This window comes from Muntiacus reevesi, chromosome 3 (assembly GCF_963930625.1).
Source record: "Muntiacus reevesi chromosome 3, mMunRee1.1, whole genome shotgun sequence".
Lineage (NCBI taxonomy): Eukaryota > Metazoa > Chordata > Mammalia > Artiodactyla > Cervidae > Muntiacus > Muntiacus reevesi.
The window spans coordinates 236,102,307-236,115,086 of record NC_089251.1 but is presented as its reverse complement, the minus strand read 5'-3'; the positions used below and the strand labels follow the sequence as shown (position 1 = coordinate 236,115,086).

Genomic DNA, 12,780 nt, shown 5'->3' with positions numbered 1-12,780 from the left:
CAGTTCAGAGAAAAGAATAATACATACTATTCGACCTTCAGTTGCTTCTCCCAACAGTCCTCCAAATGTGATGACAGGAGACATACATGCGCAGTAGAGAAACAGAAAAGATGCTAAACACTGCAGGCTGAAAGCATCTGTGAAGTCACTCCAGAAGTATGGAGCTTTTCTTTTGATATCTAAAATAAGTCCCCCAAAAATCCTAAGACAGGGGGGAAAACACAATAGTGACATACAAAGATAAAAAACACATAAGTCAAAATACTCATTTGCTTTGTTGCCAGGTCACAGTATAGGTTTTCCATCAGCAGAAATGAGACCCGTATTAACCTGCTAGGCTTTTCATCATGATCTATAGTAATAGCTTTGTAACACTAAGGCACTTCAATTCCTAGCGAAAAATCGTGTCAACAACCTCAAAAACCCTGCTGCTAAGCTGCTTAGTCACTTCAGTCGTGTCCGACCGTGCGACCCCATAGATGGCAACCCACCAGGCTCCCCCGTCCCTGGGATTCTCCAGGCAAGGACACTGGAGTGGGTTGCCATTTCCTTCTCCAATGCATGGAAGTGAAAAGTGAAAGTGAAGTCGCTCAGTCATGTCCGACTCTTAGCGATCCCATGGACTGCAGCCTACCAGGCTCTTCCGTTCATGGGATTTTCCAGGCAAGAGTACTGGAGTGGGGTGCCATTGCCTTCTCCGTCAAAAACCCTAGGTTCTCTCAAACTAGGTTCTCAGCTGTTCAACAATCAAAATTCAAACTGAGATTTAAGGATTACTTTAATCTCTGTCCCATTTCACAAAAACCTAGTCCTAAAATCAGGCCTCTTATCCTCAGTCATTGGCAATGTTGAAATTGTTTACATTCCACTTAGTGTAGCAGAAAGTGAAGGAGGGAAGGTAAACTGATTTTTATACAGCCCATAGTGAACATCAACCTAGAGAGAAAAGGTGGTATATAACCATGGCTCCAGCTATCCACTCTCTTTGTCAAAAAAATCGCTTGCCAAATAATATTTCATACAGGCACTTAAATGCCCTTATGGATGACGATAATACTTAGTAGAGAGAGGTAAGTTCCATTATTGTTTACATTTTTAGAAAACTAACACAGGGGCCTTATATTAAGCAACCTAGATAAATGTACTTTTGATCCACTGTTGCTAAACATATTCAAACATCTATAATTAACAAGACAATAATGATCTTACTTGGGGTAAATGTGTGTATTCTAAAAATATCAAAAACCACATTAAAAACATGTAAAGGATGATGTTTTGGTAGGAGGAGGGGAGTGAGAGAAGCATTAAATTGCAAAATGTCTAAAGTCAGGATGAAATTTTTTAATCTATTAGGAATGAGAGCATTAAATAGGTATTCTCATTCTTTGAACATTTACTAACAACATGCAGATTTAACATTTGACTACTAAAAGCTCTTTGTGCTCTTTGGAATAGAGATGTCATATTAAAATGAATAAGGCTATGATTAAGTTCCCACATGGAGGTTAAAAAATACTACTATGCTCAACATACTGCAAGTATGCTAAATACACCTGGGTTATGGAAAAATATTAAAGGTTTGTTCTTTATTTTCTAAATAGGAATATAATGTGGCAATCTAAGAATCACTTCAAAAATGATTGCTCTCTTGAGAAATAAATTCCTATCTGCTTTGAAAAATGTACCTCTTCAGAATAACTGAAAATTCTATTATTTTTAATTTTTAATTGCCCTGATATAGACACAATAGTAACATATTAATAACTATCTTACTATTATGTGAGTGATCAAATCATTATGTTTTCCACATCCACCAGAGGGATGTGGAGTAGGAGAGGTTGAAAAGGATGAAATTTCAATTGAAAAAAAAAGGACATTTAAAATTCGGAGAAGTTTGCAAAGAACCTATGAAAATTCACACACACACACAATGATCATCTTAGTTTAGGTTCTCCTACTTGTGTTTAATAAAACACATGCATAATTTTTATTTGGGGGATCATTTCTGAACGATGTGTTAATGTCTCAAAGTCATAATTCAGAACAGATTTAATCTACTAGTCTATTTATTCATGTAGTATTTTTTACATACCACCTAACCCCCAAAACAAGGTGAGGTGGTTATGAACGATCACTTTGAAGTTAATATTTATAGGTTTGATAGCACTTTGTATTAGACTACTGTTTTCTAATTAATTACTTATTAGGCCATACATTAGTCTAAACAGCTGTTATATTACAGTGTAATAAACATGCTTTTAGCAGCAAAAATCTAAATCCGGAAGTGGGAGGTCATTGCAGAGAACAGTACAAGAGCAGCCCAGGTGTGCACCAGCAACTCCAGGAGAGCAGATGAGTAATGGATACTTCAAGTCCTGTCAGCAACAGAATCTGTGGAAGAACTCTGGAGAAGCGAAGATACCGGATATTGGTGACCTGGGAGGATTTAGGAAGCAGTAAGGAAAAGTGAACTTTGAAAAAAAAAATCTAAGCTATGTGGCACGTTACACCTGAGAGAGAGGAGAAAAAAAAAAAAAAAAAAAAAAACACCAAAAATAAAAAGACAGCATTTGAAAATACGGATGTAAACAGAAGGAGTAACAATGATTCCAGTAAAAGGGAAAGGGAAAAAGTTGTCTGAATCATCTCAAATTAGGTAGCAGACTGAGGAAGACATTTCCTTAGAGACAAAACATAGAAAAAGGGAAAGAACAGAGGAGAATTAAAATGCACAGTTGTCAGAAGCTGGAAAGTCAGCTTAGAGGACACAGTGAGAGCAGTACAGGAGATGGCCCTGAGGGGAGGGGAGCACCAAGCCTGCAAAGTTTTTGCAATTGCCTTCAATTATAACGGAGGCTGTGTGCACATATTCCCTGAAGAGAGACCCACCCAAAGGTTTCTGATTTTCTGCTCACACATTTCTTGGAGAGAGACAAGCTGTCAAAAAAAACATAAGGAATCATTTTAAGAAATAAATTGGAGCTTTCATCTCTTCAAAGATGTGTGATTAGAAAAATAAGTCATATAGTTCTTTCAGATTACTATCATAAAAATAAAAAATATTATTATATACATCCTAATTGCATGTAATGAGACCGGGTCTATAAGACTGAGTTCTTGGTATTTATTTTCATTTCCATCTTGAACTTGAAATTTTCAACAGGCTCTTTTGGAAGGGGCAACTGACAGTTTTCTCATTCATTCTAAGAATCTGTGAATGTGTTTTATGCATAGCAATGTGAAAGACTACATATATAAAATGGAATGGTGTATCCACTGTTCTGGTTTAATAATAATGACAATCATTAATGACGAGATATCAAATTTATTAGCATATTTACCCCCAAAGAGTAGGTATTCAAAGTATAAAAACAAATTAGCCCTCAAAACAGTAATTCCCAACACAAAAGTGATATACCATCTGGTCTTTGAAGTCCCACACAAGGGCTTTTCACTAACCTTCCGGTTCGCTGGAGTTCAGGCCCACTATGTCCTCCGTGGGGCTCAGCTTCCCCATGAGCTGCCGTTCCATTCGGTACAGCAGGAGTCTTCCTCTTCTCCTGTGGGAAGGTTTTTGGTTTTTAATTTCAGGTGTTAGTTGTAAACAATAAAAACAATTTTTTCCCTTGAGGCAATATGCAGAGCAGTTAAGAATCCAGGCTCTGTACTTATTGGCTATACAACCTCTAGAAAGTTGTTTGGCCACCTAAAGCCTTAGTTCTCACCTCCTTTTACTGGTGATAACTCTGACGGTAAAGCGTCTGCCTGCAATGTGGGAGACACGGATTCGATCCCTGGTTAGGGAAGATCTCCTGGAGAAGGAAATGGCAACCCACTCCAGTACTCTTGCCTGGAAAATCCCATGGACGGAGGAGCCTGGTAGGCTACAGTCTAAGGAGGGGGCAAAGAGTCGGACATGACTGAGAGACTTCACTTTCACTTTCCATTGAGAGAATGAAATGAGGTTGAGGGATACTTATTCTTTCTTTTAATGAATATTTATTGAGTGCCTAGTGTGTGCCATTTATTTTTATGGGATGCTATAGATGCAAAAATGAGCAAGAAAAAGCATTTTGTTAGTGGACACAAAATAAACCTATAATGTCAGGTAGAGATAGAGATGATATAGCCGATTCTCCAGGCAAGAGAACTGGGGTGGGTAGCCATTCCCTTCTCCAGGGGATCTTCACTACCCAGAGAGGGTAAAGAACTTGCCTGCAATGCAGGAGACCTGGGTTCAATCCTTGGGTCCAGAAGATCCCCTGAAGAAGGGAATAGCTACCCACTCCAGTATTCTTGCCTGGAGAATTCCTTGGACAGAGGAGCCTGGCAGGCTACAATCCATGGGGTTGCAAAGAATCGGACATGACTGAGCGACTAACACTCTTACTACTATTCTGAGATAGAGATCTGAAAAAAACTAAAACAAGAAGGGGTGAGAGGAGACTGGGATTATGATAGGTTGAGGTAAGGAGGTGTTAATAGTGATATAGGCCTGGTCTAGTTCAACTGTTCCATTAACATTAACTGCTATAATTAGCCTTTTTTAAAGTATGTTTCCCTCTCTGATTCTGGTTCGTATCTTCCTACCCAAGCTTCTTTCCAATATAAAGCAATCAGAAAGACTACTGCAAAAGGAAGCTTCTAATTGAGCCAATGACAAAATACTGAGGTTGTGTAAGTGCTGTTTCTCTGTAGATCTATTCCACCCACTTTTGTCAGTGACAGAGAGTTTAAAAAATCAGAAAAGCATTCCTACTGGTGATCTTAGAGCACATCGATGTGCTCAAAAGTGCTTAAAAGGAAAAAAAAAAATTAATGGTGAAATTAAATTTTTTACTTAATTGCCATTCCAAAATAGTGTAAACATATAAACATGTTCTTCATGCTTGGTGTAAACTAAACAAGTGGGAATTATCACATGATCTTATTACAATGGGACAGTTAGATAAAATGGTACAGATTTAAAACATGACAAAAATATTTTGAAATGCAAACAATATAGGAAAGATCATTGACTGAATTTTATAATTTCCCAGGTATGTAAATAGATACAATGAACTTAAGTTCAAAGATAAAAGACAGTATGTCTGTCAACAGATGAAGGAGCTGCCTTTACAGGTAAATAACTATCACATGTTAGTAAACGGCTTTAACAGCGGCCCTTAATACCCTCAATACCCAATAATCACCTGGGAAAACATTTCTCAGCAAGTCTAAGAAGGCAAGTGGTATTATTTGTTCTTCTGGGGAATTATCCCTTACTGCGCACATCAATTCATTGTTTTACAATGGGAAAAGCTATTTGTCTTATACACTGATAAGGCAAATGATAAACCATGAAAGATATTCATCATTCTAAAGTACCTATTTCCTCAAGGAGTGCCTTCTTACAGTAGGGAGAAAGGGTTTAGAAAAAATAATTGGGTACTGGTGAATATTCTGAGGGGAATACAGGAAATTTTTTGTTTTTGTTCAGACTTGACTGACAAGGACCCACTGTACAGCACAGGGAACTATACTCAATATCTTATAGCAACCTAGAATGGAAAATAATTTTTAAAATAATATATATACACATATATATGTATATTTATGTGTATATGTATAAAACCGAATCACTGTTATACACCTGAAACAAATACATTGTAAATCAACTATATTTCAATAAAAATTAAAAGTAAATAGATAAATAAAATTTGTTTCTGAGCTTTTTCTGATATCTTCAATCTGAATTACTGGAAGGAAACACTGAACAGATCTGCTTCTTCCTTTCGGGGATTGAGAGAGGTTTCATAGATTTAATAAGATCCCCAAGATGTCCATATTTATGTAGCATTATGTACATGCCAGATTCTAGAGACAGTTATGATGTTAAACTTATTTTTCATGTACAGAATTTATAATAATAAAGAAAAAATAAAGAAATAAAAATGATGGAAAAGCAAAAATTTAGAGCATACTAAAGGGATCTGTGAGGTGTGGGGAGAAAGAAATGGCAATGATAAAGAGAGTGGTCAGGCAGGCTCAGAGAGAGTGTCATTTGAGAAAAACTTGAGGGAGTCAAGAGAATTAGCCATAAAATAACTGGGGGAACATCCAGGCAAAGAACAGCCAGTGAGTGGATAGTCTTAAGGCAGGAGTGTGCTTCAGAGATTGAAGAATAAGGAGGAAGGAGGCCAAGGAGAGGAGTGAGCAAGAAAGAGAGAGATGGGAGATGACTAGAGGTGGGAGATGACTTAGAGGTGGGAGATGACTTAGAGGCAAAAGGAAGTCAGACTGTGTGGGTTTAGTAGATCATTTAAAGTATTTGGCTTGTATTCTCAGTGAAATGAGGAGCTTTTGCAGGATTTTAAGGAAAGGAGAGCATGATCTAACACTCTGGCTGCTGTGTCAAGAACATATTCTAGGAACCAAGAGTAGAAACAAGGAGACTGGTTAGCGAGCTATTTCAGTAATCCAGGAGAAAAATGGTGGTAGCTTGGAGCAAAAGAACTGATGACACAGGGGATAAAGAGGGAATTGGTGGGGTAATCTCTTTGAGTAGGTATGAAGAGATGGGATCTACTGCACAGGTAGAAAACTGACTTTGGATAATTCATTAATAGTAATATAGGAACATGCAAAGAATGTAGGTACAGATGCTGGCAGGTAGATAAATGTGGTTTGGGGAATCTAAGCAGGTAAATGGCATAAGAGAAAAGCAAGGAAGTTAAGGGTATACATAAGAGAGTGATTATAATGACTGACATAAAGTTCTAATGAGTATTTTCAGGGGTATCCCTTGAGGTGACTGGTTATTATTCTCTTAACTGAAAGTAAGAAATATTTTTTAAAAATACTATGATTTACACATTTCTGAAAGAATAAAAACCATGGAGATTATCCCAGAGAGGAAAATATTTGAATGAATATGAATTCAGTACTTAATTTATTTTGATTCATTTTGCTCCACTTCATAAAAGCGTAGTTTCATAGTATCTATTATTCAATTCCAACATACATTTTAAAGATACTAATGGTGTAAAGAAACACAGAGCATATCTAATTCCAACTCATTATATAAAATTGTGTTGTCTAACATGATAGGCACTAGCTACAAGTGGCTATTTAAATTTAAATTAATTAAAATCAAAAATTCAGTTCCTCACTTGCATAAGCACATTTCTAGTGCTCAATAGTGTCTTGACTTAATAGATAGCATAGATATAGAACATTTCTATCATTGCAGAAAGTTCTACTGGACACACTGATATATAACATCAGTAGAGAGGTTACAGCATCTGTTTAAGGTAATAAAAAGAGATAGTATCAGAACCCAGGTGCCGTGATTCTTAGTTCAATGTTCTCTCTCCTGTTGTGGTCATTGTTTAGTCTCTAAGTCATGTCTGGCTCTTTTGCAAGTCCGTGGACTATAGCACGCCAGGTTCCTCTGTCCGTGGGATTTCTTAGACAAGAATACTAGAGTAAGTTACCATTTCCTTCTCCAGGAAACCTTCCTGACCCCAGGGATTGAACCCGAATCTCTTGTACTAGTGGCTTCCCTCATAGCTCAGTTGGTAGAAAATCTGCCTGCAAGGCAGGAGACCTGGGTTCAATCCCTGTGTTGGGAAGATTCCCTGGAGAAAGGAAAGGCTACCCACTCCAGTATTCTGTCCTGGAGAATTCCATGGAATATGCAGTCGATGGGGTCGCAAAGAGTCAGACACGACTGAGTGACTTTCACTTCACTTCAATTCACTCTTGCATTGGCATACTGAGCCTACTGCTTCTCAATACCCAGACTCCAACATCCAACAATTAATGCTGGTCTTAAAGTCTCACAAAATTAATTTTAGCTCCCATGTCTCCACTTGTCTCAGAAACATCATTTCTCAAAGGCAAGGTGTTTCCAAAAACGCTTGACTTTAGTTTTAATGTTTGAAAAACAAATTAGTGTTAACAAGTGACTTTAAAACTCTCACATTCGGCATATTAATATTTTCACTGAATTTTCCAAATAATATTAATTAAAGAGATTCTTTCTTACTACTTTAAGAAGCATTATACTGTCTTTATTAATAGTGTTAGTGTGAGAATATATACAAGTACAAAATAAGACAATCTAAACCCTTAAAATTACTCTTTAAGCAACTTACTAACTTTAGTAGTACATCAACTGAAATTATGTGATTGAGACTATAGAATCCCAGACTATAGAATCTCCTCTGAGAAAAGAAGAGCAAATAACCTTCAATAATTATAAAATAACTTCAGGATAGAAATGTAGAAATGAGCCATCAGTAGAGTTTCCTTCAATTAATAGCGGGTTTGAGATGACTTTTTAAAAGACTCATAGTTGAGTCTTTTACTCAGTCAATTTACCCATCTCTGACTATCCAGAAAAACATCTATGCCTACAGCTGGGTCAATTAGGCCATCTGTTACTTCAGCTAAGGCAGCAGAGTCAACTACAAACGCAGCTGGACTCCACAGGGACCAGAGCCAAAGGCAAGAGTGAGTGGAGGACACAGGGGAGCTGTAGGAGGCAGGTTCACTAGGAATAGAGACAGCAATATCAATGGGCTTAAAAACATGTGGCCACCTTTCAGATATATGTACTCCCTAAGGTCGAACACTGTATAGCCTCTAAATGCTTGATGTCAGGCACTACTCTTGTTACCATCTATGTTACGATGTGTCTGAGTCGGCTCTCTAGTCTTAAGACACTTATGAGCACTTCACATATGCATCTGAAACCAAATTCCTTAGCTTATCCTTCAAATTCCTCTTTGCCTACAGATGTTTAATTTCTCATGTGAGGATACTGCCTCTTACCAAGTTAATAAAACTACAAACCATAAAGTCAAAAAAAAAAAAAAAATGTGGCCACTACCCTCAACAAAGTCGTGCCTGCAATAAGAAAATGACCTCAAACAGTATCAATGGTCTTTATTTCTTTTTTTGTTGTTTGTTTTATTTTGTTTTGTTTTTTTCATTTATTTTTATTCATTGGAGGCTCATTACTTTACAATATTGTACTGGTTTTTGCCATACATTGACATGAATCAGCCATGGATTTACATGTGTTCCCCATCCTGATCCCCTCTCCCGCCTCCCTCTCCATCCCATCCCTCTGGGTCTTCCCAGTGCACCAGCCCTGAGCACCCTTCTCATGCATCCAACCTGGGCTGGTGATCTGTTTCACCCTTGATAGTATACTTGTTTCAATGCTGTTCTCTCTGAACATCACACCCTTGTCTTCTCCCACTGAGTCTAAAAGTCTGTTCTGTACATCTGTGTCTCTTTTTCTGTTTTGCATATAGGGTTATCGTTACCATTGCTCAGTGCAATCCCTATCAAGCTACCAATGGTATTTTTCACAGAACTAGAACAAATAATTTCACAATTTGTATGGAAATACAAAAAACCTCGAATAGCCAAAGCAATCTTGAGAAAGAAGAATGGAACTGGAGGAATCAACCTGACTGACTTCAGGCTCTACTACAATGCCACAGTCATCAAGACAGTATGGGACTGGCACAAAGACAGAAATATAGATCAATGGAACAGAATAGAAAGCCCAGAGATAAATCCACATACCTACAGACACCTTATCTTCGACAAAGGAGGCAAGAATATACAATGGAAAAAAGACAATCTCTTTAACAAGTGGTGCTGGGAAAACTGGTCAACCACTTGTAAAAGAATGAAACTAGAACACTTTCTAACACCATACACAAAAATAAATTCAAAATGGATTAAAGATCTAAACGTAAGACCAGAAAGTATAAAACTCCTAGAGGAGAACATAGGCAAAACACTCTCCAACATAAATCACAGCAGGATCCTCTATGACCCACCTCCCAGAATACAGGAAATAAAAGCAAAACTAAACAAATGGGACCTAATGAAACTTAAAAGCTTTTGCACAACAAAGGAAACTATAAGCAAGGTGAAAAGACAGCCTTCAGAATGGGAGAAAATAATAGCAAATGAAGCAACAGACAAAGGATTAATCCCAAAAATATACAAGCAACTCCTGCAGCTCAATTCCAGAAAAATAAATGACCCAATAAAAAAATGGGCCAAAGATCTCAACGGACATTTCTCCAAAGAAGACATACAGATGGCTAACAAACACATGAAAAGATGCTCAACATCACTCATTATCAGAGAAATGGTCTTTATTTCTATCTGCATTGTATGCAAGTAAAATGCACATCAGATTTTTACATGGAGAACTTTTACAATTTTCATACCACATGCCCACACAAAGGTAATACAAACATAAGAATTATGAAGAAAATTCTTTGAAATCATAAATGTGATTAATGACAGTAATAGGGAGTTTTCCATACAAAATGACAACCATGCTTTTGAATTTTCCTAACACTTACAAACTTCAAAGCTATGTATCTGAGTATGGCGAGTCTGTAATGTGCTTTTCTTAAGCATATTTTCCAGCCTCATTAAAATTTAAGTTTTCCTCCAGTATAGTATGCTTTAAAAATCTCTTCAGGCATGTGGTACTGATATTTAGTAAATTATCATCAATACACCAAATTTGTGTTTAATACAACGAAGGAAGATTTTGTGTCCGGGAATTTCATGTCCCTGCCTCCTTAGAGGTTAAGTAGGTTCTGGTACCCTGGTTGCTCAGACAGTAAATCTGCAGGCAATGCAGGAGACTTAGTAGGTTCAGTCCTTGGGTGGGGAAGATCCCCTGGAAAAGGAAATGGCAACCCACTCCAGTATTCTTGTCTGGCAAATCCCACGGACAGAGGAGCCTGGTGGGCTACAGTCCATGGGCTTGCAAAGAGTCGGATGCAACTGAGCGACTAACACACACCAAATCAAATGTGGTGGGAAATTTAACTTAATTCTGACACCACCTACCTGGAAATAGCATTATTATAGCTCAGCCCTGGAAGACTACCCCTCACACCCCATTTCAGATGCCCGTCACAAGCTCGGGTTATTGCTGGTGCTCCGAATCCACTGGAGATATATCTGAGGCTCCTGTGAACCCCTTCTCAGGTTGGACTAATTTGCTAGAATGGCTCATAGACCTAGAGAAACATTTTACTTACTTGATCACCAGTTTTATTACTAAAGGATATAACCCAGGAACAACCAGATTGAAGAGATGCATAGGACAAGGCATGGGGAAAGGGAGAGAAACTTCCATACCCTCTCTAGGCACACCACTCTTTGCAATCTCCACCTGTTCACCAACCCAAAAACTCTCTGAACCCTGCCCCTTTGGGGGTTTATGGAGGCTTCATTACACAGGCATGATTGATTAAAGCACTGGCCACTGGTGACTGAACTCAAACTCCAGCCCCTCTGCCCTCTCCCTTCCCTGGAGGCAGGAGGGTGGAACTGAAAGTTCCAAACTCTAATCTCTGGAAAGGCTCCACCTGGCAATCAGCCCTCATTCTTAAGAGAGTTTCTAAAGTAACCTCATTAACATAACAAAGACATCTTTGTTGCTTTCATCACTTAGAAAATTCCAAGCATTTTAAGAGCTCTGAGCCAGAAATAGGAACAGAGACCAGATAAATATTTCTTATTATAATCACATCACAGAAGTTACAATTTAAATCATTTGAATCTTCGGTTATACTATCTTAGTACATATATTTAAAAGGCAAAAAAAATGACGGTAGTCCTAAGAGTATTTTCCTATATACATACCTGGGAAGGAACATTTTTGGGAGGCTCTATTCGAATGCTTGGATCCCACTCTCCAGGAGGGAGAACAGTAACCTGATCCAGAAATTCGTCAATTCCCGATACCAAGTCATTACGATCTTTTGCTTTGTAAGCAACATCATGAAATACCTATAGAAAGAAAATAACTATTTATAGATTTTAAAAAAGGGTCTAAAATCTTAATGCATTTTGTGCTTTTATTTCCCAGTTAGCACACATGTGATTATAACAATTTGAATAGGAACCTCTAACTAAAGAAGTTTTAGTGTAAAATATTATAACCTCTTTTATTCTATGATTGCACAGATGTTTATCTTTTCTTAGAATGCTAGATGAATGTTGAAATTTCTGGTGTAAAGAGAAAAAGAAGGAAAAGGATAATAGAAGGAAGCTCATTAAGTTAGAATTAATGATTCAGGTTTGACATTGTTTATATATGTAAATCAAACTTTCTGAAAGAAGCCCTTGCTTTAAAATAAGAGATAAAAGTTTATAACTATTTATACCATGGCATAAAATAATGCTATTGAATAAATGATGGACTAATCAAAAAATAGTACTAAGCCAAGTAATTATCTATATAAAAATAAAACAGGATCTTTATTCATATCCCACTTAAAAAGAAATTCTAGGTATTAAAAACTTAAATATGAGCATTAAACTATTAAATTAATTGGACATATGTAGAAGGATATATTTATGACCTCAGAGTAAACAGTAATACAAATCTCAAAGATTTAGTGTAGTGTCAAAACAAGCACATAACTAACTTTTGCTGTTCTTCAAGGAGAAAAAAACTACGTGTTCAGTAATGTCAAATGACAATAAGAGATAAGTGACGTGAGTACTGAACATAAGAGAGTATATTTTCCAAATGATGACCTTGTAGAAAGCAATTTCAGTAGAGTGGTAGTGACAAAAATCAGATTGTAATACACTGAGATAAATGAAATTATGATATTCAGGACCAAGTAGAGATTACTCTTTCAAAACTCTTAAGATTCAGGTTCAATCAACACTTCAGTGGGACATGCTATGTTAAGGCGTAAGAAATTTTAAGGATGGGAAAATCCTGGCCTTTTA

At 37.2% G+C, this 12,780-nt stretch overlaps 1 protein-coding gene across 3 annotated transcripts in view; it reads right to left on the bottom strand.

Annotated features, from left to right (window-relative positions):
- The window catches only part of SLC4A10 (solute carrier family 4 member 10), a 225,745-nt gene that overhangs the window by 94,286 nt on the left and 118,679 nt on the right, over nucleotides 1–12,780 (bottom strand). For all 3 annotated transcript variants that reach the window (XM_065927869.1, XM_065927870.1, XM_065927871.1), the window contains 3 exons: nucleotides 11,680–11,826; nucleotides 3,460–3,560; nucleotides 28–202 (listed from right to left, as the gene is read on the bottom strand). In XM_065927869.1, coding sequence (XP_065783941.1) covers nucleotides 28–202; nucleotides 3,460–3,560; nucleotides 11,680–11,826 — 423 coding nt within the window. The remainder of the gene's footprint in view (nucleotides 1–27; nucleotides 203–3,459; nucleotides 3,561–11,679; nucleotides 11,827–12,780) is intronic.